At 42.3% G+C, this 23,655-nt stretch overlaps 1 protein-coding gene across 2 annotated transcripts in view; it reads left to right on the top strand.

Annotated features, from left to right (window-relative positions):
* Positions 1-23,655, top strand: part of b4galnt4a (beta-1,4-N-acetyl-galactosaminyl transferase 4a) — a 249,931-nt gene that overhangs the window by 118,251 nt on the left and 108,025 nt on the right. For both annotated transcript variants that reach the window (XM_054733237.2, XM_054733236.2), the window contains exon 3: positions 13,906-14,004. In XM_054733237.2, coding sequence (XP_054589212.2) covers positions 13,906-14,004 — 99 coding nt within the window. The remainder of the gene's footprint in view (positions 1-13,905; positions 14,005-23,655) is intronic.

Raw genomic sequence — 23,655 nt, 5'->3', positions numbered from 1 at the left:
TGCCGCGAGTAGAGAAGAAAGTCAAACATTGGTTTGAGGCCAGAGACAGAAGCAGCGAGAGTGAGGCTGAATCGGAGGAAGAACAGGGTTCCCAACTGGTGGTGCGTGGCACACCCAAAGGGACGCTCAGGTCAGAATGCGAATCCCATCAAAAATGCAGCACTCGGATCCCTGGAGGCAAAACACCTGAAAAAGTGAGTTGGTTATCCCCAGTTACAGCCCATGAGCAAGGTGAGAACAGAGAAAATGTAGAGCAGCAACCCCAGAGAGCAGAAAAAGGAGATTGCATTAAGCATAACGTAAGTGGTCCCTTTATAATAAAAGACGTAACTGGGAACGTGGTTTTAACTGACACTGGTTTGAGCGTTCACCCTCATCAAGTTATAAAATAACTCTGAAAAATAAAAGTAATTAATTGAAAAAATAAATAAATAAATAAATATTTTTTTTTAATTAATTACTTGATTAAAGGTCATGGCTGGGCCAAAATCTAGTGAAGAAATGACTTGTAAGATCCCAGGTGCTACGGGCCTCATTTTTGCTAACGAAGGGGGATTCTGTTAGAGATTGTAAAGTGGCTATGTTTCCGGGCTTCATAGAATCTGCAAATGCGTATCGTTACGCGCAATGGGGAGGCTTGAAGCCGGGAACATGCGTGATATGCAAATCTCTGTGCACCCTAATTAAATGGTCGGGGCTCCGGGAGCAGAAGCCCACTCACCTGGAGAGAGGAACAGACTTGCATACAGGTGCGGTGGAGCTGTCTGCTCCCATTAAAATATGTTTTTGCGGAACCTGCTTGAGGAATAATCCAGGCATCATCTCCTGGCAGGTCTGTGAATGCACTCACAGAGGTGAAATCAAAGATGGGTGCTGTTTCACAAAGAATGGTGTTTTGACTACCTGCTTACCGACAAGCCAGCCAAGTATGTTTTTTGTAGGAGAGCTGCTCAGGAATCCTAGCCTGGTGAAGCCGGTTAGAGATTTATGGGTGGAAGCTTATCCATTTGTGTTCAAGCTCAAGACCAGAGAAAAAGGACTGGAAGAGCTTCAGGCTCGGTCCAAATTTGAGTCTATTAAGAGCTTGATATTAGGACAACAATTTGGTACGCTGGCTGATGCATGGGAAACAGGTACACAGATTGGGGTAACTCAAGAGTATAAAGACGACAGATGGGGAACTTATCTGTCAGGGACTCTGGACTGGCATACAGGATTGTCTGTTCAGGAGCCCCCAGGGATGCGTAAGCGTGTTACATCATACCTGGTTGAGCTGAAGAGTCTTGGACCAGGGGCGGAGCGTAAGTTCATGCCTTATCAGTTAACTTTGATAGAGGTAATAGACCTGTCGGGTCGCGTTTGCAGCTCGGCTGTTAACATAGTGACCACCCGGAGAGGAGAGGCATATTGGCCTAAGATTTATGGGACTGCTCACACTAGAATGTCTCGTAGAAGGCTGGTCTCCGATCTGACTCTACCTAACTAGAGCAGGGCGCTTTCATTTCCTGCTGATTTTTATGCTTCTGTCTTACAGATGTTATCTACGCAGAAGCATAAGAGGGAAAGCAGCAGAAAACGAAAAGTGGTCAGGTATGCAACTCCGGCGGGAGTTGACCCCAAAGTTAAAAAGAGAAATGTAAATATTCCGAAAGGAAAGGATTGGATAATAAAATGGATTAAATGGGCCTTTTTTATCCTTTTCGAATTTAGCCTCATAGGATTAAGTATAGCGATTGCATATGGGGTACATGTATATCTCCGAACGTATCATGTGTCCTCGGTGACATATAACATAACTCACGGAGGACCACAACAATTAATAGGGAATTGGAATGTATCCAAAATTAAGCTGTTATGGCCCAAAGAAGATTTTAATGAGAATATAACCACCTGCATGATAGCAACACAGATTGGATTCAAGATTTGTAGTGTAACAGGGAACAAAACTGGCTGCCTGCGCTTGCCCTGTGGAGATAATGGATTTGACCGGATCATGGCTACACCCTCCGTGACATCATTTTCTGCAGCAGAGCAGGAGGAGAAGAATGACACGGAGTGTGGTGAGACCGGCCCATGGGCGGAGTATATGGCAGTCTTAATGGATCAGACAGGATCCACAGAGCTTGATCGATCTTGTCAGATAATATTGAGGAAAAAGAAAATCTTAAATCAAACTTCAGGTGAAGTAGAGTTGTGGGTTTACAAATATTGCCTTAGAAATAATTTAGAATGGGGACACAACTTCACCACTTTCAAAGTGATAAAGATAGAAAGATGGTGGCCTCGTAGAATCGAATTTGGGTGTTTTCAGACCAAAGACAGTAGTTTAAGTTCCTGGCAAACAGGAAATATTACGGTATATGGTATTATGGTATAATAATCGGTATGATTTTGGCCTGTAAAAACAACAAGTGGCAGTTGACAGGAAGAAAGCTGTTAGGAGAAAGGAGAAAGGACCTGGTAGATCCAGATAAGATGGGAAGAGAGGTGTCAAGGTAGAGGGAGTATTAGCCCCCCTTCTTGTTGCTCCTGTTTAAGTGCAGGCCTCTCTGCACCGCGTGTCACTTGCTCCTTAACTGTCAGTCTGTAACTTGAAGTGAACCAATGGCTCATCAAACTCACCCTGAATCTGAGCTGATTGACGCTCTGAATCTGGAGGTATGTCAGGATTTTGTAACTATTTTATCCAGTTTGTCTTTAAGATGTTGTAGACATTTCATAACTGGTGTACACTTGTTGTGAGGATTATTGTTGTAAAACTATGCCTGCAGATAGGAATTGTAGTGTGGTTCTTCCTGCAGCTTCTGATGATCTATTTTCTCCTATAATTAAGAAGTGTTTATGCAGTAATGCAGTTACTTATTGCTTCATGGAATGAATTATATATCTCATGTGGAACATATTTTATGTTCCTTCCAGATGGACTCGATTCGGCAGAATATCATAGAGGGATTAATCCCCTCCGCAGGTCCATCAACTGTTTTCTCTCTGAATGGCGTATACTATTTGTGCACCGTGAATCGCGGGAGGGATGGATTGCCTCAGACTAAGACAATCGGGCTCCAGTGTGAACATGCTACGATGAATAAACGCTGCGTGTCTTGCAGGTTTATTCAGTACATCCAGACCAAATGGAAAAGGGATTCAAGCGGGAGACTGATCAGGAAGACGACATACTAATGTTGTCCTCCCCGGGAGTAGATGCCCTGCTTGAGCAGGCCCACGACGAGGAGCTGACAACGGCGCCCTCATCTGACGTGGCTGAAGAGGTTGTATCAGTAATGACGGCAGCTTCGACATGCGTCCCGTGTCCTGATGTGATACGTGAAATCCCTATGGTCTGTCTAAGTAGTGAGCCAGCAGGCATTCCTTCCCCTGTCCGAATTGCACCTGGGAGAGAAATGAGATGGAGGATTAAATCCCAGAAGGGGTGTTACTTTGTTTGTCAAGGCAAGATTATAGATTGCTTTCAGTTTATGAATATTTTGTCTGTAAAGACTGGATGGTTAGGCCCAGAAGTCTGTAACTCTTTTGGAACCGCACCTTTGTTGGATACGAAAAATCATGTTTTGGTTTTCAGCGCCAGCTTCCCACCTCAAATGATGGGATCGCTTCCGCGTGGAGAGGCTCCGGTGATGGATTTATCTTTATTCTTTCTGGGTGAAGATCCCACAGATGGGAGAAAGCAGTTTAAAGGTTATGTAACAACCCGCAAAGGGACCTTGTGCTTACCCGTAGCTGATGATGGCATTATGATGAGAATGAGGGTTGATGTGGAGGCCACAGTTAGGTGTCTGAGTGTTCAGCCGTTCCTGAGTGAGATGGATGCTAGATTTATGAAAGCTTGCATTGCTGCTCTATCTTTTTATGGTCCTTTGCCTCAGTTCGTCCTCATGGGGGATGTTGCAAGCCCGAGCAACCAGTCAAGGCTTAGAAACAGTGGTCAGGGACAAGGGTCACACAAGGGTCAAGAGGACAGGAGTTCAGGACTTGCTGGTGAGGACAGAACTAGGCAAAGGGTCAAAAGACAAGCTGTCTTCTCTAGATCCACCCATGGACACACCCCTGGGCCCGCCCCTAACTCCACCTCTGGCGGGAAAAGAAGGAATGGCATGGAGTGAGGAGAGGTCCAGCTGGACCCAGGAGCTCTCAGGAATGCTGAAAGAAGATCTACAATTAGCTACCAATATGAAGATTTATGACCTGTGCTCTCATTCCAGGAGTGCAGAATGTAACTTTTGTGCCCTCATGTGAATACTGCATGTAGTGAAATGATACTAAATGTCTTATGTAGAGCTAAAAAAGTGTATCTGGTAGATGACCCCTTGACCTAAACTGTCAGGAGAGAATGACTTGTGACTCTTGCATTGTTTAGAGCAGTCTCAGAAATGATATAAAAGGATGCAGCTCAGATCGAGCAGGGTTCTTCTAGAGAGGGCTTCAGGCTTCGTTCTTGGGGAGATTCTGAGAAGACAAGAGCTGGTGTAAACTGACTCTTATTTAATCATTTTGAACTAATTCCTCCGTGGGGGATAGTAGTTGTTTTTTACTTTACCCATTTTTGTATTTTGATTTTGTAATAAACCTTTTTTGAAAAAGAAACATAATCCTGATTCTTTCAGGTTTTCTCTAAAGCTTCACGTTTGGAGCCCTGGCCATAAATTGCACAGAGGTAAGCATGTCGAAGATCGGTCTCTGAATTATCAGGACTTACTTTACAGTTTATAACAGAATAATATAAAGAAACCTTAAGATAAGGGAAGTTTTAATTTCCCCCTCCTTGCGGGTAACGAGTTGTCTTAAGGGCGATAAAAGCAAAATATTCGAGGTTATTTTGGCTCTGATTGCAGGTTGAAAAAGTCTCTAATCAGCTGGAAGGTTGGATTAATAAATAAATTGATAAACTTATGATAGCCTGATCAACTAGCATAAATCATTTTATAGTTACCAACCTCCCACATAAGCTGTTAGAGGCGCAATTAATTCCGGGTAGCCCAAACAATTGCTGAGAGGCTTGGCTTGCCTCCAGACTTCTCTCTAGTATCTTAACCAAAAGGTAACGAGTTTAAAAGAAGTGTAGCACTCTGGGGCTGGCTATTCGTGCAAGTCATTTCACCTTTAAAATAAAAGACAAGATTCTAATTAGATAGTCCAAACCCGGATCTAGTACGATTATACTCGTCGATACACCCCCGAACCCTGATGGATGCACCGTCTCATAAGTTCTAACGGAACTGGGTTTTAAAGGAACCGGTAAATGGGACGGGCACGCGACAGATGTAGGACTTAAATTTGATGCTCACATCAATTATGTGATCCGGTCCAGTTTCTTTCACCTGAGACGCCTTGCTAAAATCAAGCATATGCTGTCGAGAGCCCATCTGGAGCGGGTACTGCATGCCTTTGTAATTTCTCGGCTTGACTACTGCAACTCTCTCTATGCAGGGTTGTGTCAGTCAACACTGCGTCGCCTACAGGTTGTGCAGAACAGCGCTGCCAGGTTCCTGACTGGGACCAGGAAACGGGACCACATCAGTCCAGTTCTGGCCTCCCTGCACTGGCTTCCGATTTCCTATCGCTCACAATTCAAAATACTCGTCTTTGTTTATCATTTCTTCCAGGGTGGTGCTCCCCCCTACCTTGCCACACTCCTGAACAGACATTCCCCATCACGCGCTCTGCGCTCCTCTGACCAAGGCCTGCTCGCTGTCCCTCGGTCTAGGTGTCGTACCCGTGGGGACCGGGCTTTCTCAGTCCTAGCACCGTTACTCTGGAACCAGTTGCCACCCTCAGTCAGGCTGTCCCCTTCTCTGCCAGTCTTTAAGAATCACCTAAAAACACACCTCCTCCGCTTGGCGTTTCCAGAACATGTTTGATTATGGCCCTCTATTATGTTGAATCCATTCCACAGTTTTCATTGGTACACTCAATCCATCCACTCAATCCAATTGTGTTTCACACATTTGTATTTTACCGGAATGTTTCATCTACCTTGTAATTTCCATTTTGTATTTTGTAATTTGTATTTTGTAATTTGAATTTCTTTTATTTTGATTTATTCAGTATAATTACTTACAACTGTACCATGTTCAGCGCTTTGGGCTTCCTGACAGGGTTGCGGAAGGCGCTTTATAAATAAAGCTTTGATTGATTGATTGATTGACGTGTAGCAGCGTCGGAACAGAAAGAGACACCTGCATGAGCGCCACGTCTAAACCGGGGGGGGGGGCTACACGCTTTATGATGAGGACAAACAGCCATTTTTACCGCAGTTTTGCTCAAAAACATCAGTTCAGGCCCTGTGATCCACTCGCTGTTTACCTCCTCTCTCCCTCCTCTCCCGTCGGTAGGAACCCGCACCTTCGCGCACCGGTGTGACGTCATCAGAATTCTGCTCGGTTCGGCAACCAGACTCGGTTCCGTGTTTGAAATGTGTTTCCTTACCGCGCACGGAAGCGGCAAAATTACGTTAAGCGCTCCTAAGAAGCCGATTATCAGCGCTCTGCTCCTAAAACAGAAGACCTGCAGGCCTCTGTGAGTTAATCCTGATACTGTTCAGGTGTAAACATTGTGCTCCATCCCTGTGTTTGAACTCAGAAGATGCTTCTTGATGCCACAGATATGTGATGATTTAGCTTGTTTCTTTTTTTTACTCCAGAATAAGAGATTAAATTATTACCAAAGCAGTTCAGTGTAGTTAAATTAGTCATTCACATGATTCTAACATGCTGCTGCTGCTGTGTGTGTGTGTGTGTGGGTGGGAGGGGGGGGGGGGGGGGGGACTGCATAAGACAGCATGGCTTCATCAAATCCATGCATCCTATATCTTGGCTGAAGTAATAGCTCAGGAAAATAACTTGTATTTAATAAACAATGATGTCTCTGCAGTGTTTATGATAATGTTTTATCTTATATTGGACCTATCTTTGGTCTTGGAGGTGTAACTTATCATGATACAAGCCTTTTAAAACATGTTCAAGTGTTACAAGAGGAGATAAATGCATGAATTTGAAGTTCATGTTTGGAGACCAACCTTCACAGTTTGGAGGCTCACGCTGGTGAGGAGACACCATTAGTTCTAGTAACACCTGGGCTCCCAAGGCCTGTTCTGACAGGATGGACGTTACGGGACCCTTAAGGATTCCAGTTGGATGATTGGAATATTGGGATGAACAAACTGGTTTCAGTGGTGAAGGGTTAAAGGTATTGGCTCGGCGTTAAAATTGTAGAAATGCAAAAAAACTACACTTTATTATCTATATAAACATGTACTGGGTCCAGTTTTTTATTTTATTAAGGACTTTTGTCATAAATCATTACAGAAAATCCAAATCCTCTCCTCCAGACAGTGAAGAACTGTGTTTCGCATACGTCGCTCCAGCACGTAAAACAAGCTAGCTGCTGATGCTAATATTGTGAATCACTGTTATTTGTTTTACTTTCATGCTCCGAATTATTACGTAAAATTACGTTTACAGCTGCAGAAAAAGGTCTGAGCCATGTGTCTGTGTCCTACACGCATTTTTAAATAACAGGTCTGATCTAAAATAATAACTTACATCTATAAATCCATCTAGAACCGCACCGCTACTTCTGGACTCCAGACGAGTCCCGTTAGCATGACTGCAGCAAAACTAACCGTGTTCGCTCCGGTAAGGAAAGAACAAGTCCTTTGGGAAAGCTACGATGCACGCACGCACTCACGCACACACACACACACACACACACACACACGCACACACACACACACAGATATAATCTAAAAGATGATCTCTATATTTCAACATTAGAACCTCCATAACATCCTGGATTAGTGCAAACAACGAGTTGAGCTAAGGAGTTACTCCAGCATCAGGAAGATTTATTCTGGTAAATTGTTGGTTAAATATTTTCCAGAGTTATATCAATAAATACACACAGCAGTAAAACTGTAGATTACTGAACTATATTGGGACACATGATGGAGCTAAAACCAGCTGAAAACTTGTCAGCTTAGAGCTTCCAGTGGAGCACAGAAATGAAATATTTAAGAAAAGTAAACAAACTGTACCGATTTTGGTTCTGAAGATGAACAGAATCCTCCTCTATGTCCAAATCAGGTCACAGGTCTTCTGAGTCAAACGGTCTAAAACATGTCTGCACCTCTGGTAGTGATATCCAGCTGGCGGGGTCGAAGTTCGGTTGAACTTCTCCAGTAATCTAACATCAATTCTCGTCGCCGTATCCCAGAGAAAAAACAAATCTGATGGACTAGTAGAGGCTTCAGAAGCTACATCTGATTGATGACACATTGTTCTCTGCTATAACGCTAACGCAGAAACAGCGGAGCCAGGCATTGTTTACTACAGCTGTTTCAGCAGAGCTCCATGTGAAACGTCACCAGCTGCCCAGGGCTTAGACCGGAAGTTAGTTTCTGTTTTTCCTGCGTCAGTCACAAACTTCAGATTTTCTTACAATTCCAGCCGTCAAAATCCAAAAACCTTTTTCATCTGAGATTTTAATACACATTTACACATGCTGTTCAAACAAATTTTGCCTCTGGCCGATATCTTTAAATGAGTGAGTGAACCCACTACCAAAGATGAACTCTGCTAACTTTAAAAATCAGCTGCTCTAAATAAGCATTCAAGGAAAAGTCACGGGCTTGTGACTATAACCTAATTTATGTTTGTTCATTTAATTAAAAAAACGGCCACTTTGACATTCATACCCCATTGTCTTTTTTTAACTATTCAGAAGAGCCCGTCCTTGCACAGTCAAAAAAGTAACTAAGTAACTTTTACTCTGACTACATTTGAAATAAGCTACTTTTTACTTTTACTTGAGTACATTTTGAGGCAGGTAATTTTACTTGTAATTGAGTAAAATTTCATGAAAGTAATTATACTTGTACTTAAGTACAACATTTTAGTACTCTTTCCACCTCTGCCTGCTGTCGTATCCGAGGACTGCATCTTGTCGGTCATTATCACGTGACAGCGAGTAGTCGATGACGGGCATAAAAAGTCACTACAGAGCAGTGAAGTCGACTAGTCGACTAGTTCATACAACCCCTACTATGGTATGGTATGGTATGGTAGGGTGTGGTGTGGGGTGGTGTGGTATGATATGGTATGGTGGGGTAAAGCTGAGCTTACAGAGGCATCTCATTTTAGCTGCTTGTAACCAGAATCTTGTTCTTTCTTTAATGATTAAGATCTCATGACCAATTTTGAGGTTTGGCACATAAACGGATCACTAAATCAAGCAGTTCACCTTTTAACTCAACACCTTCTTTACAGAATGTATTGAAGCAACAGCCTCGTAATTGGATAAAAAGACCCGATCTGTCAGTCTTCATCCCACTCCACCTTTCCATCACTCATGATACCACTTTAAAGACTCACTCCCAACCTTGAGAAAGCATCCTCCATTTTTTCTTCCTGGTCGAGAACCATGTCCTCAGATTTAGAGGTTCTGACTCTCATCTCGGCTGCTTCATGCATGGCTGCAAACTGCCTCAGTCAGCGGACCGAAACCTGCCATTTTTTATTATCAGTATTATTCATCAAGGCTTGCTGGAAAGGTTTTTAATCCTCTCACTTTTAGCTGAAGTAACAGTGTCTTCTTGTCACCTGTCTCTCTTCTGCAGCACTATGTTGTAGAGACACAGTGCAACAGAGGGAAACTAACTTATAGAAACAAACCCACAGCCGTGCCTCCCACACTGAAGTACAATGAAGAAAGAGCTAAATAATTAAATAAGTGCCGCTCTGTTACTTGTCCTTTCCCCTTCTATTGTTCTAACACCCCCTGCTTGTACATTTTGCTGTCTGTTTATTTAAACAGATTAATTAGACTCATTGGTATGCGAGGACGCTGCTTCAAGCTGTTTCTCTCTGCAAGGATCAGCAAGGTCATAAATTTGAACTGTAAACACGTTGAGTCTGGAGGGAAACTAATGGGCGGCTAGCAGTTTCTATAGTGAGGTTTTTGACTGATGGATACCAGTGACACTATGTCACTGAATGGACAGCAAATCCATCAGTCAATCCTTATTTTTTAGCTCAACAACTTTCTCAACTTGAAACAACTTATTCTTAGTTAATTGTTTCCGTCTCTTTTTTTTTATTAACGCCCATGATGCACTGCTCCCGGGGTGGATAAATGTTCACTGGGCAGCAAACAATTTGTCATTCTGCTTGAGTAAAAGTCAAAACAAGGTAAATAGTCCTGCAAATGTATGATAGATGAGCTATCTCATCAGTGTGATTGATGCTTCTCCTTACTTTTGCCTCGGTGCTTTGTTTGATACCGTCTGACGGGCCTCTGTTAGCATCAGCTCTCATCAATAAAAACAAACTTCCTTTTTGACTTAGACATCGTAAGTCTGAAACGAGCATAAAACAGCATTTGTGGTGTGCAGTGTGTAATTACAACATCTCGTCGAAGTTTTGGGTCGATACACATTACCAGAGAAAGAGATATAGCTGATAAAGGATGGGGGCAACCTCGGGTCAATGCGCTAGCTGTACCTTCTAGAAATGCATTGATAAATAGAGTTAGTTTGGATCCGGCTGAGGCAGGCATCCTAAAACAGTCATTATTAATAAATTAGAGGTTGCTTTCCCAGGGTAACTCGCTATTACTAAAAGGTTTTCTCCTTAAATTGAAATCAGTAACTACCGACTGGAAAGTCTTTGTGGGTAATGTGTAATCATCACTCAAACTGTCATGGCTCTGGTTGTAATAGTAAAAACAGATGTTTTTTGAGACAAATGTGTGCCTGGAAGGTTCAAGGCCCTCTGCTTGCATACACTGACTACACAACCTCACAGAAACAAGTCAAGGTCTGAAATGTAATTGTAACTCTGCGCTGTGTGACATTTATGAGACACTCAGTTTAAAGTGACGCTAGTAAAGCAGGGGTCTGTAGCAAGACGTCATCAGTAGAGGAAGAGGAGATTTAGAAATTTGAATGGCTAGCTCCTGCCTCTGATCCCCCTGCTTTCTGGAAGCTGAAGCCCAAGCTTCGTACTGTGCACTTGGCAAGTAATGTTTTTTTTTGTTCCTGGTCAAACGGCTGAATCATCTCCTCAGCCTTTATGGAGTTTTGCAGGAGCTACTGAATCGAATTACTTACAAGGAGGACACTAATTAGAATCGAATCTGCAGATTTCAAGCAGGGAAACATCTAAAACTAGCATGAATCTGGCACTCGCGTTGGTAGCACATCACTGGTAGCACCACTGATCCAAAGTCTGATGTAGCATAAGGTAAAAAGCTACACTAATCACTTGGCTCCAACACAATAAAGATAAATCCCATGTTATTCCTCTCTTTCCATAGTTGGCTTGACGTTTACAGACTGACATGGGTAGCCTAAGTTATGGCCATCTACGTCTGGGTCATGGGTCCCTTACTGCCAAAAAAATGAATGGAAGTCTACGAGCAGAAGTTCTTTTCTGGTAAATAGTCTGCATTTGACCACCAGTCCCTCCAACTACCACAGTAGGCAATGTGAGTTAAGAGTCTTGCACAAGGACACAAGGACAGAGACACGGTGAGTGGGGCTCAAACTTGCAACCTTCCAATTACGGGGAGGACACTTAATCCCTCCACCACTGTCACCCATTTGATCCCATTAGATATGTGCCATGAAGACCTGGTCTGTGTAACCGATGTTCCCCTGTCTTCTTCATGAGCACGTCTCCATCCAGCTGCTGCGTTCACAGAAACGGGGATTCGTGTTGCAAACCCCGCAATGAATCTGCGTGTTTCCAGTACAGACTTGATCATGTTTGTCGAATGATTTGTGCAATAATCAGATTTTTATTTTACTTCCACAAAATGCAATTTCTGGATTAGATATTACAGAAACGGGGACAACTTGCCATCATGTTTGAATGATAAATGATAAATGACCCGCACTTGTATGGCGCCTCTCAGAGTAAGGACTCCAAAGCGCTTTACACTACAGTGTATCATTCATCCATTCACACACACATTCACACACTGATGGTGATGAGCTACAATGTAGCCACAGCTGCCCGGTCCCTCCGGCCACCACCAGCAGGCAAGGTGGGTTTAGTGTCTTGCCCAAGGACACAACAGCAGAATTCTCTGTCCAGAGCCGGGATCGAACCTGCAACCTTCCGATTACAGGACAACCCACTTAATCTGTTGAGCTACTGCTGCCCCAACGCTCGTTGATTAGGCCGTCATTTAAGTCAGGTAGTCCAAATAATGAAGGTGAGGCTCGCTAGCTGTTGCACACATGCTCAGTGGACATTGTATTTACTCCAACAATCCGAATGGCTGTGTACGTGCACGTCAATCTGAATGGTGATCGGACAAAACCACCTCTCTCAATCGGATTGAAATTTCCTTCCGATCTGGCCGAATCGGATCAAAATATTCCGACTGACTTGTTTACGTGCAGAATTTTTGATCTGATTGGGCGTTCAATTCGATTAATTGTGCGCATATAAATGTGACTACTGACTGACAACTCCCTTTTGTGGGTATTGAACTTTATTGGTCAACGCTCTAGGTTCTTGTAAATGATTCATTTACTTCTGAAAGCCACGGATTTAACAGGAAAGGAAAGTCAGATTACCTACTTTATATCAGATCATCTCAACTTTAATGACTGATTTTACAGAAAGCCAAACTACAGCTTTATAAATAAATGTTATCCTAGATTTGAAGTAGGTCAAAACATCAACTGATTTGAAGGTCATTAATATTTAATCATGAGTTAAATACTCAAACTGCTCTGTGATGGAAGCTGGTTTTAGAAAAAAATATTCAATTAATGACGCCTTTAAAGCCTTTGGACTTAAAACTGGTAAATTCTTTTTATACTTTCCATGAGTTATGCACTAAATCCAGTAAATATTTGTTATTATTTCTACAACCGTGTGAAAAAATAGAACTTAGCCGGAGGCGTCGACATCTTGTCGCTCAGCATTCAAACAGCTCATGATTCATCCCAGCTTTGTTTTTTTCGCTGTCCTTATTTCGAGTGAGACATTAGCTGATGTACTATGAATGTTTTGTTGCTTACTGACTAAAGACGTGTGTGTGTGTGTGTGTTATGAGGCTTATGGTGCCCACAAACATCAGGTGCTTTACGCTCCTCTGGTGGCAGACAGGAAGGGAGCCTGTTGTCACATTTTTTCATCATTACCTTCCCTGCCCTCCTTCATCTCGCTCCCTTGGAAGTTAAAAAAGTAATCAAAGGCCCAGCATCCGACAGCTCTTTGCCACTTCTCTGTAAAATTTTCCTTTTCCTCCCCAGAATTTATTGCAAACACCGGTGCCTTTTCTACAAAAGCTCCTCAATTTCAGAGGTGCAGAAATTCTCTGCTGCTTGTCTCAGTGGAGGTGTGCTCTGTTTCTTTTGACATTTCTGCTAAATGGAGGATGCTCTGCCACTCATTTAACAGCATCATGACTTTTTCCTCCGTTGGGAACCCAGATGCCTTTTATCCCCTCGTAGCTGCTCGATAATTTGCTCTCCTTGCCGCTTCATCCTGCCCATAGTGCTGCAGCGTAAACACCAACATGCTGCAGAACAGACTACAGAAATGAGAGTCCAGCAGCGCGTTGGCTGGAGCGTTGGGCTAAATCCTGGATCGGGGGGAAGTTCAGGCTCCATGATGAGAGGGTCTTGGCTGGGTGGTTGGAGAATGTCAGACATTAGCTCGTTGGCAAATCATTCACCGGATTATGAGTGAATGATGAATAGAGTAATCCACAGGGTGTTAATTGGATGTAATCCTCTGTTTCCTTGGCCAGTTTTTTTTACTGTGTGTGTGGGCGTGGCTTTCTCAGTTATTTTTGTCACCAAAACTCACCACAGCAGATGTTTTCAACTTTTTGCATCATCTCTGTTTTTCTTTTATCCTCCATCCTCTTCAGGATGATGAACCAATGGCTGGAGGAGCTGGGGGACGAGACCACACCCACATTTGGCGGTTTCTCAGCCAACGCCACAAGAAGTTACCATGGAAACCAGAGGTAACACAAATCTGACACCTTCTCTTTTAATTCTTTTTACTTTTTTTGAAGTTCCTTTAATTAGCATCTCCCTTTAAAATCTTGACACCTTCTTTTTGAGCACAGCTAATAAATGCATTTTTCTCTGTTGCTTTGTCATTAAAACCCTGAAAAATATAAGAAGGTCGGATAAACGCGTCTGATACATTATTTTTCAAGCTATTTTATTAATGGGGCTATATTACATCAAATATTTCAGTCCTCCTTTGCAGAACTGATGAAAATTTGAGATCTTGACATGTTTGATAATAAAAGAAAGAAACATTCCTACAAGTTTTACAGTGGTTGTATCAGAATGACACCATTTATTGAGTCTTTGCAAAGCATCTCACTGAATATTTTAAGCTGATATGATTCATGCATATTTTTCTGCTCACTCGGCATCATCATCTACACACCTGCTTCTTTTGTTGCAGCAGGTGTGCAGCTGCAGAACAGCTATAGAGGAACAGAGCAGTGGATCAGTGATAAAGAAATTAAATAACGGTCACATGTTCAGCAGAGGCCAGTCAAAGTGTATGCATGTCTAAATCTGAACTGTAGATCTAACTTTATTAATTTTATTGCTTCTAAATTTACTTAAAGACAGGCTTATATAATTAGACATGACAAATATCCCTGCTGCCTTCTCTATTCGTGGCATTTTGTCACTTTTGAAACATTTGCTGTAATCTTATTTCACCAGGTATCTTTACAGGGTGTCAGATCCCATCATGGGCTTGATAATCTCACTAGACCAGTGGCTTTATTTCAGCAGATTCTCTCTAGTGAGCTTTTCTCAACATGCCTCTGCCATCACCTCATTATTGTGCAAAGCAAAAATATGAAACCATCCCTAGTTTTATTGGTAAAGAACATTCAAAAGCAATGCTAATCATTTTCCACTTTGGCACACAGTTACACCACTAAACATTGCAAAGTTTGTGATGTTCTTTGTTTTGGGGCAGTGGTGTGTTTATGATTTTTAAAGACAAAAGAGTACCCATGAATTGATTTCCATAAGGCCCTTCATCTGAATGTTCATGACGCATTTGCAATGATTTAAATTGAAGCCATTAACAAAATGAGAAGTCACATTGATGCGAAACAGCCAGCTAGGATGAAAGCCAAGCAGCTTTCTGACTAGAGCATGTTGACTGTGGTAATTGCATTCAGGGCTGAATCACAGCAAGCCACTTTATCATAAGACCCTTTTGTCATCCTTGTTTCCCCTTGCCTTTATGTTTTATCATCTCATTTGTGACATTTCTTTAAACCACTGGATGTATTTGGTTGTGCAGGATTCCATTGACCAAACATGTTTTCTTATTTATGGTGTGGATTGGAAAAGGAAAACAGCCTTTGAGGGGGAATAAATATTGTATCGTCCGTGCTCATTACATTATGCGTCAGGCATGACAGGCATCAACGCTGCTTATTTATTTTTTTATTATTTATTTTAGAGAAGCAAAGACTGTGTTCCTCTGATGGATTTCCAGGCTACAACAATAGGAAATAGACAAATGTGACACCTACTTCGAAGTCTAATGTCAGATGTATCAGGATTCAATGAAAAAAGACTCTTTCCAGGTATTAAATTAGTAAAATGCAGCCTAAATGCACATGTCATATTGTAATAAACCACCATAAACCCAGATCAAAGTGCAGGAATAATGTATAGGATGCAACTAAATCCATGTGAATAAAGATGAATGTCAGCCAGAGCGACAACTTTAAGCAGAAGGTCTGGAGCATACAAGTGCGTGTTAACACACTACAAAGAAGAGAAAACACAAAGAATAAATATGTGTTGCTTCCCATACAACTGGGAAGGGTTTTTTAAAAGTTTTACCAAGAGTCTATCGTGACACATCGGGAAAACGATCACAAAGAGCGACATTTCAAATTTTGGGGGGAAAAAATTGTCTTTTGGTCAAACATGTTACATACGAGTGGAGATGTTTGACTAAAATTCACAGTAAATGTAAAGCAAAAACCAAACGCAGCAGCAAATCAACTAAAACTCTTCATGGCAGTTGTTGAGCACAGAGGTGGTGCGCTGATGGTTTGGGCTGAATTTCCATTATTTGGCCGCTCTATAGAGTCCTCAGGTCATTCACCAACTTCTTTGTGAACAAACATATTCTAATACAGTCAACGAATCACACCACAGCAAATTCACAACAGATCACCTGAGAAATAAATAAATAAAAAATCACAGTTGATAAATCTTTGGTGCGAGGAAGCAAAGGTCTGAAGGCACCGTTTGAATTTTTATCTGAAAACGAAACACTGGTCAAGTGTTTCATAGAGATGATTATTATTTAAAGATGGTGTGTCAAGCTCCAGACTTTTAAAGCCACTGTGATCCACGTTCTAGATGTTTCTCTGCTGCAGCACCTCGGTCTGAATAAGTGGAGGACTAACAGACTTCTGCAGAACACACACACACACACACACACACACACGCACGCACGCACGCACGCACGCACGCACACACACACACACACAACTTATAATTTTCTGGTTTTGACAAAGTAAATGTCACTCTAGCCCAGGTGTGTCCAAAGTTTTCAAAACATGAGCCAGAATTGTAAAGTTATTAGTCCTTGCTAGCTACAAGAATTTTTTTAATTTATTTAAAGGAGCAATATGTAAGAATTCTACAATGAAATAATCACAACAGTCTCATCTCTCATCATATTGGAAGGAAGGTAATATTGAAACAGATTTTACTCCCAGCCGGATGAAGGGTTGTCCGTTTTTCTGTTTTCAAAAAAACAAACCAGGAACTTAGTTACTGTGTACAATTATTGAGCTGGCTGTATGTAAAAATACACCACTAGCTACTTTTGTATGTATGTGTGAAGTGAATAATGAGTCAATCGCACCGTTTTACTCCCTTTAAAGTCGTTCAGAGCTGTAAATGATAAATGGCCTGCATTTGCTTCCCAACACAGTCATTCACTCATTCACACACACACATTCACATGCTGGTGGGTATGAGCTACAATGTAGCCACAGCTGCCCTGGGGCGCACTGACAGAGACGAGGCCTGTCGAACACTGGCACCACTAGGGATGGGTACCGTATTCGGTACTTTTTAAGGTACCGACCGAATTCCATAGGACCGACCGAGCACCGATTCACGTCATTTCAAACGGTGCCTCGTTTCGGTACCCGTCCATCATAACGAGAACTTGCCAAGACAGCTGCGCATGCGCAAGAGCGTTTTGTCGTCGCTCGCTGTGAACCAGTTGTAAACAGAGCAGCATGGTAGAGAGAACGCACGCTAAAGCTTGGGTCCACTTCACTAAATGTGATGGGTAACTGGGTGATGATGAAACCAGCGACAACTATCTAAGTGAGACATCCTCATCTTAATCTGCTCCGGTAGGTAAATATAATTAGCTTGATATGTTAGCTTCCGTTTCGCTAATGGTGCGTTCGCTTTCTCCTCGGAACTCCGAATTTCCGACTAGAACAACATGAACGCGCTCTAAAGTTTGGCTTCACTTTACTAAATGTGACGGGTGAAGACGAAACCAGTGACGATCTAAGTGTGAGGCATCATCGTTTTAATCTGCTCCAGCAGCTAAATAAACTGTTTAAGATATCGTTAGCTTGATATGTTAGCTTCCATTGCTACCATTGTTATCAGCTAATGGTGCGTTCGCTTTCTCCTCGGAAATTCTAACTTCCCAGTAGGAAAAATCAAATGAAAAAAGATGGCAAAAGGAATGAAGATACACAGTAAATTTAGTTCACAGTAAAGATGTTTGCTTCAGTTTAATTATCAGCTTATAAAACTACAAGGGCAATGTTAAAAAACAAACAGTTGTATGTTATTTATCGTGATATTTATCAGATATTGTTATATATTGAGAAAAATATATATTTAATTATAAATGAGAATTAAAATAATAAACACTCAAAAGTATCGAAAATTGGTACCGTTAAGTACCGGTATCGATTCGTAGGTACCGGGAATTAGTACCGGATCGATTCAAATGTCAAAGGTACCCATCCCTAGGCACCACCAGTCCCTCCAACCAACACCAGCAGGCAAGGTGGGTTAGTGTCTTGCCCAAGGACACAAAAGCAGCATTCTCTGGTGGGAGCCGGGATCGGACCTGCAACCCGCTCTACCTCCTGAGCTACTGCTTTCCACTAAGCAAATGACAGCAAGCTAAAAGCAACCCTACTGTAAAGCACCCAATGGTGCTAACACCAGATATGACTACGTATATATCTACTTATCAGTGTGTTGTGTGTGACTTATCTTCGCTTGTCATCTAGAATCTTCTGGCGCTGATCCGTAACTGGCAACAGCCATGAAACTCACAAAACAGCAGTGAGAAAGTAACTTTATTCTTAGATAAATGGACTGCAGTAACCAGTAGCTCAGGAGGTAGAGCAGGTTGACTCATGATCGGAGGGTCATGGGTTCGATTCCAGCTCCCGCCAGGTGTATTCTGCTGTTGTGTCCTTGGGCAAGACACTTCACCCAACTTGTCTGTGTTTGTGGTGGTCAGAGGGGCCGTCAGCGCCGAATGGGAGCCTCGCCTCTGTCAGACCGCTCCAGGGCGGCTGTGGTTTACATAGTAGCTTACCATCACAGTCAGTATGTGAACGTGAGAGTGTGTGAAAGCGTCTTTGAGTGTCCTAAAAAGCACTATATACGTTTGATGTTTTATTATTATTATTATCGTTATTATTATTAATAAATATGACCACAGGATGCCATTCTTACATATTGCACCTTGAAAATGGCAAATAATATTTCATGATTTTTCTTGTACTTCTTAAAATAGGTCCAAAAATAGGAGTAAAAATCAGAGCTGGAAAATGTCTGAAAGTACAAATTTACATGAAAACCTGCTGGAGAGAAAAATTAATTGTAAGGACAAGTGGGGGCTGCACAAAATTGCTCCAAGGACTGGAAATGACATCAGGGCTTGTCATAAAACCGGCCTTTGCGGTGGGATTTACAGTGAAGATGACGGAGGCAGCATAAGGTGGAGGTAGCAACAGTTTATTCCAGCACATGCCAAAAACCCATCCCTCTCATCTATTTCTGCAGCCTTAAATAGTTTCAGCTGTCACCTGGACTAAACCATCTTCCACCCACAGGGGAGTTTGACCACTACCTCTTCAATCGATTATACCACCTATTCAACCATTTTAAATACAAAACATTTTTCTTGCTATTTTCATTAAGATTTTTAAAACATAGCACCTTTACATTTTACAACAACAACAAACAACATGCAAAACACACCACGCCCTTCTCCTATGGCCTCTCCCGGAACCTTAAGAGTGTCTGGACCTTGAGAGCAACATTTGCCCAAACACCCTGTAGAAGACAAAGAAACAGGTGAGAAACACTTTAGCAACCTCTTTGCACACACTCCCAAATTTCTAATTTACACTGCCTTTGCTTGAAGCTGAAAATCAGTAGACCTTTTCTCCATTAACAATCCTCTGTCCTCACAGGCAATCACCACAATTCTCCACGAGGAGCACCTGTGCAGGACCTGGAACAAAGGCTACATCCTAATTATTAAAATGCTAAAGCCTCAATGAAAAACTTCTTGATGTGCAAGTTCATGCTTAAAATGCAGTGCTAAATAAAGTGCTGAAGTGCCTTCACCAAAGTGCAAGTATTTATTTAAAGTGCTGTACAAACAATAGAAAACCCCGGTAATGAAGATCCCTTCACTTCACTTAGGACATGCCTGCTGTAGCTTAATTGTTCATTTTTAATAGTAGACCTGGCAAGAATTTAGTTATGCTAAACCTTAAAACTGACAGAATACTTCATAGTCGTCTTTATACTTTTAAAGCAACATTACTTTATATTTATGTGAAAAAATTGAACACCGAGCATCCATTTAATACCTTTAAAATCACCTTTTGTCTCATATTTCTAGCATGCTAAGCTTTAATAACTTTTCCTTTGATTTTGCTTGCGATCTGTCCTAATCACTGACATCAACTTTTTTCATTTGATGAACAGCCAGAAAAAAGAGAGGACTAAGGCCTAGTCCACACGTAGCCGGGGTTTTTTAAAAACGAGTATCCTCCCCTCCAAAAACTTGCATCCACACCACCTCGTTTAAATAAAAACTCTGTCCACACGTACCCGGATAAATACGTTGTTAAGGACATGCCAGACCTGTAGGCGGCAGTACTTCCCCCGTTCTTAACCTCGGCCTTCGTCTGTGGTCTTCCGCAAGGAGCAGTAATTCCGCTTGCAAAACCAAACAAGCAAAAAGCGCTTGGACAATTGATAAAGCGAGCGCAGCTCTGAGGGCGTCCATGCTGTCGGCTAGTGTAAACACAGGTCGCACACGTGATGTCAGCATTTTTATGACGCTGAAAGTGACGTTACGGACCTTAAAACTCCAGTTTTGTCCGTCCACACGCAGACACCCAAAACGGAGAAAACGCAGATCTTCACTTTGGCTGGAGTTTTTAAAAAGATCCGTTTTCGTGTGAAAAAACTCCGTTTTCGTGTGGATGACAGGCCAAAACGTAGAAAAATATCTACGTTTTGGCAGATCCCCGGCTACGTGTGGACAGGGCCTGAGGGATCACTCAGCTGGAACTGTCAGAGACCGAGGCAGGCTCAAGTCGGGCAGCTCTGCTTGCCAGCTGTCAAAGACTAACTGGAAGAGTTTACTTGGATGTCAGACCAAGACATTCTCAGACAAACTCACGACCAAAGAAAAATAAATCTATTTATTTTAGACTAACTGACTTTAATTCTGATTCCTGCCTTGTGTTGGTTGCAGCAGGTTGTCTCCAGTAGATAGCGGTGACCTAATGAGCCAGTGAGCTCATCCAGAGGTGACAGAGGATTAGCGCTGACAGGTCGCTGTATGTAGTCTGTCAAGGACACCAGCACGCCACGCACACCAACAAGCGAGGGGGATCAGAGTGCAAGCTGTTGGCTGACTTTTTAAAAAGCGTAACGGTGGCCGTGCTTGAAAGCATCAAAGCTGACATGGATCCAGATAAGAGTTACGAATGTTAAAATGTTTTATTTAGAGCAAAAAGAGGAGAGATGTGTGGAGGATTTATATGAATCATTGTAGGCTGGATTATCAGAGAACTAACTTTTCATAAAAGAGCGAACAGGCTGAGGATGAGCCTTCGTCGACAGGCTTACCAAACAAAATTGTCTGTCCTCTGGCTGTTTCTGAAGATGAAAGATATCGGTGTCTTCCCCGAGGTAGATTTTGGACAGCCTGCTATTTACCACTCAAGAGGGAAGTGAGGAAGTTCCTGTGGCTCAACTCAGACACATGACTCACGCGGGAGCAAGCATCACTGTTGTCTTCCCTCAGAAAAACACATGCAGTGACAAGACCGGAGGAGGAATTACATCTTTTTTTTCCCTTCCTCCCCTTGTTTCTGATCCCCTCCTCATGCCAAGGTAATGTGAGCTGTGAATACCGGAGAGGCGGTTTGATATTTTTGTATCCTCACTCCTCCTTGACTCCGTCTATCCACATGAACAGCTACTTCTCCGACCGGTTTGTCCTCAGAGTTGGACGCATGATTGACGGTTTGTTCTATAGGAGAAGGACTTGTGCTCTTTTTTAATGTTCTGCAGCGGAACATCTCTACTGCAGCAATTTTCAGTCGGCTCATGTTCCACTTTTGGCGTGAAGGATGTGTGCTCGTGGGACAGATGGCAGATTATACAAATCCTCGTTACAGTAGTTGATGAAGCTGGAATTTAGATCCCCTTGTCTTTTAGGTTTATTTTCTACTTTTCTTGTGTGAAATGAGTTCCAATTATCCCTCACCGTATAATAAATTCTGTTTTATACCTCCGAAAAGAACGTTAGCTCCCCTGTCTACCCGCCTGCTTATCTTGCTTCGTTTTATGCCTGAATCAGAGCAGAAAAAGATGAGAAGTGCATAATTTCCCTCTATAAATACAGATATATCCTATGAAATATTAAAGTGTGTTCATTTTCATGTTTTAATACCACAAGTCAGTTAAACTTAGAGAGTTCTGTCTTTGTGTTTCACAAAGACAGGAAATCCTATATGCTGGAAAAGGCAAAGTGCTGTTGTGTTTACACTCCAGAGGCTTTTGCCAGGAACACCTCGTCTCACTTTTCCTATCCAGTGGGGATTAACCGTGTCAGCTGGTGAGATAGCTCGCGTCATCGGTGGGTGCCGGGGGCGGCCATTTGTCTGCGCCTCGGTGCCAGCAGGAACGCAGAACGCTGCACCAGATTTTCAAAGAGGGAGAAAATCCTGCTGGAGAATGAAAAAAATTAAGAAAATAAATGTTTTGCACTTTGGTTGGTGGTGTGACCAGATGGACGAGAGAGACGAGATACTGGAGAGCTGCAGAGACGAAGATGTGTGAAGACGAGCTCACACAAACGGGAAATAGTTTTAGAGTAAAATACAGGTTTTCTTTTAATGTTTCAAACATCATTGATTCTCATCCTCCTCAACACTTTTTATGGACACCTGTTACTTTGCCATCCTTTTTTTTTCCTCTCTAAATTTTTAGTGGAAGGTGTTAAGTTCCTCTCCCTTGTGCCATCTTTCTGCTGTACTCAGAGGTGCTTTTGCTGTAAAAAGGACATATTATATAATTACTAGGCCTACAGGCTGAAAATGGAAAGAAAGACCTGTGTTATTCTTGTTTCAGGAATATTTACAGCATAAGCAGTCAAATAGGACTGTGACTGCAATGAAACGGCCGGTGCAGTCTCCAGAGGCTTCAAAAAGCATGTGGTAAAATATCATCAAGTTACCGTGAATAACTAACCAGTTTCATGTTTGTTCATGGAAAACATTTCTAAATGATCCCAAACTTTTTTAGCACAGAACCATTCCTTATCGTTCTTTAAAATGATTTATATGATTAGCTTTAATGGGAACGCTAAAACCGAAACCGTCTGTTTTAGTGCTGATCAAAAGTTGGAGGCCACATGGCTTTTAAAGGACATATCTGTGCACAAATGTGGATTCATTGTCATTTTCTGACGGGTAGTGACACTGTGAAGATGTTTTGATGGTAAAGGCAAAAAATTGTTCCCTTTTTGAACATGGTTAGGCTTTTAAACCGCATAATCCGGGTCTCTCACAGCAACACCATCTCTGCTGAAAAGACAATGTCAAACATGGGACAATGGAAGGTGGAAGAAACATCACAGCCACATGAGAGATGTTGTCTTTGTGCCACAGTGGAGGGGGCACCATTACAGAATCAGTTGCTTTTTCCTTCAGTGAAATAATGGCGCTTCAGGAGGTGGCATTAAACTCTGGACATGTCCAGATGTTGTAGAGAGCATTCCTCATGAGGGCTCTTGTCTGACTGGCACCCACTGGGTTTTTACAGGACAAAGCTACAGTAGACAAGGGACTTCTTCCAGGAGAAAAAACATCACTCTTGGATCATCCTTCATCTTCCTCTGATCTAAATACAGTTGAGAACCTTTGAAGGTGAACAGCAAGGGAAGTTTACAAAAACGGATAGCAGTTCCAGACAGCAGATGCCCTTCAAGTGGCTGTCTTCACCATTCGGGAGTAATGTTCCCAAACACTTGCATCCAGCACTGTTTCTTCTTGTTGCATGTTGAAGCTCTACTTGGAACC

This window comes from Nothobranchius furzeri, chromosome 4 (assembly GCF_043380555.1).
Source record: "Nothobranchius furzeri strain GRZ-AD chromosome 4, NfurGRZ-RIMD1, whole genome shotgun sequence".
Classification (NCBI taxonomy): Eukaryota; Metazoa; Chordata; class Actinopteri; order Cyprinodontiformes; family Nothobranchiidae; genus Nothobranchius; species Nothobranchius furzeri.
The sequence above is the reverse complement of the archived record's forward strand: the minus strand, read 5'-3'. Positions and strand labels throughout refer to the sequence as shown.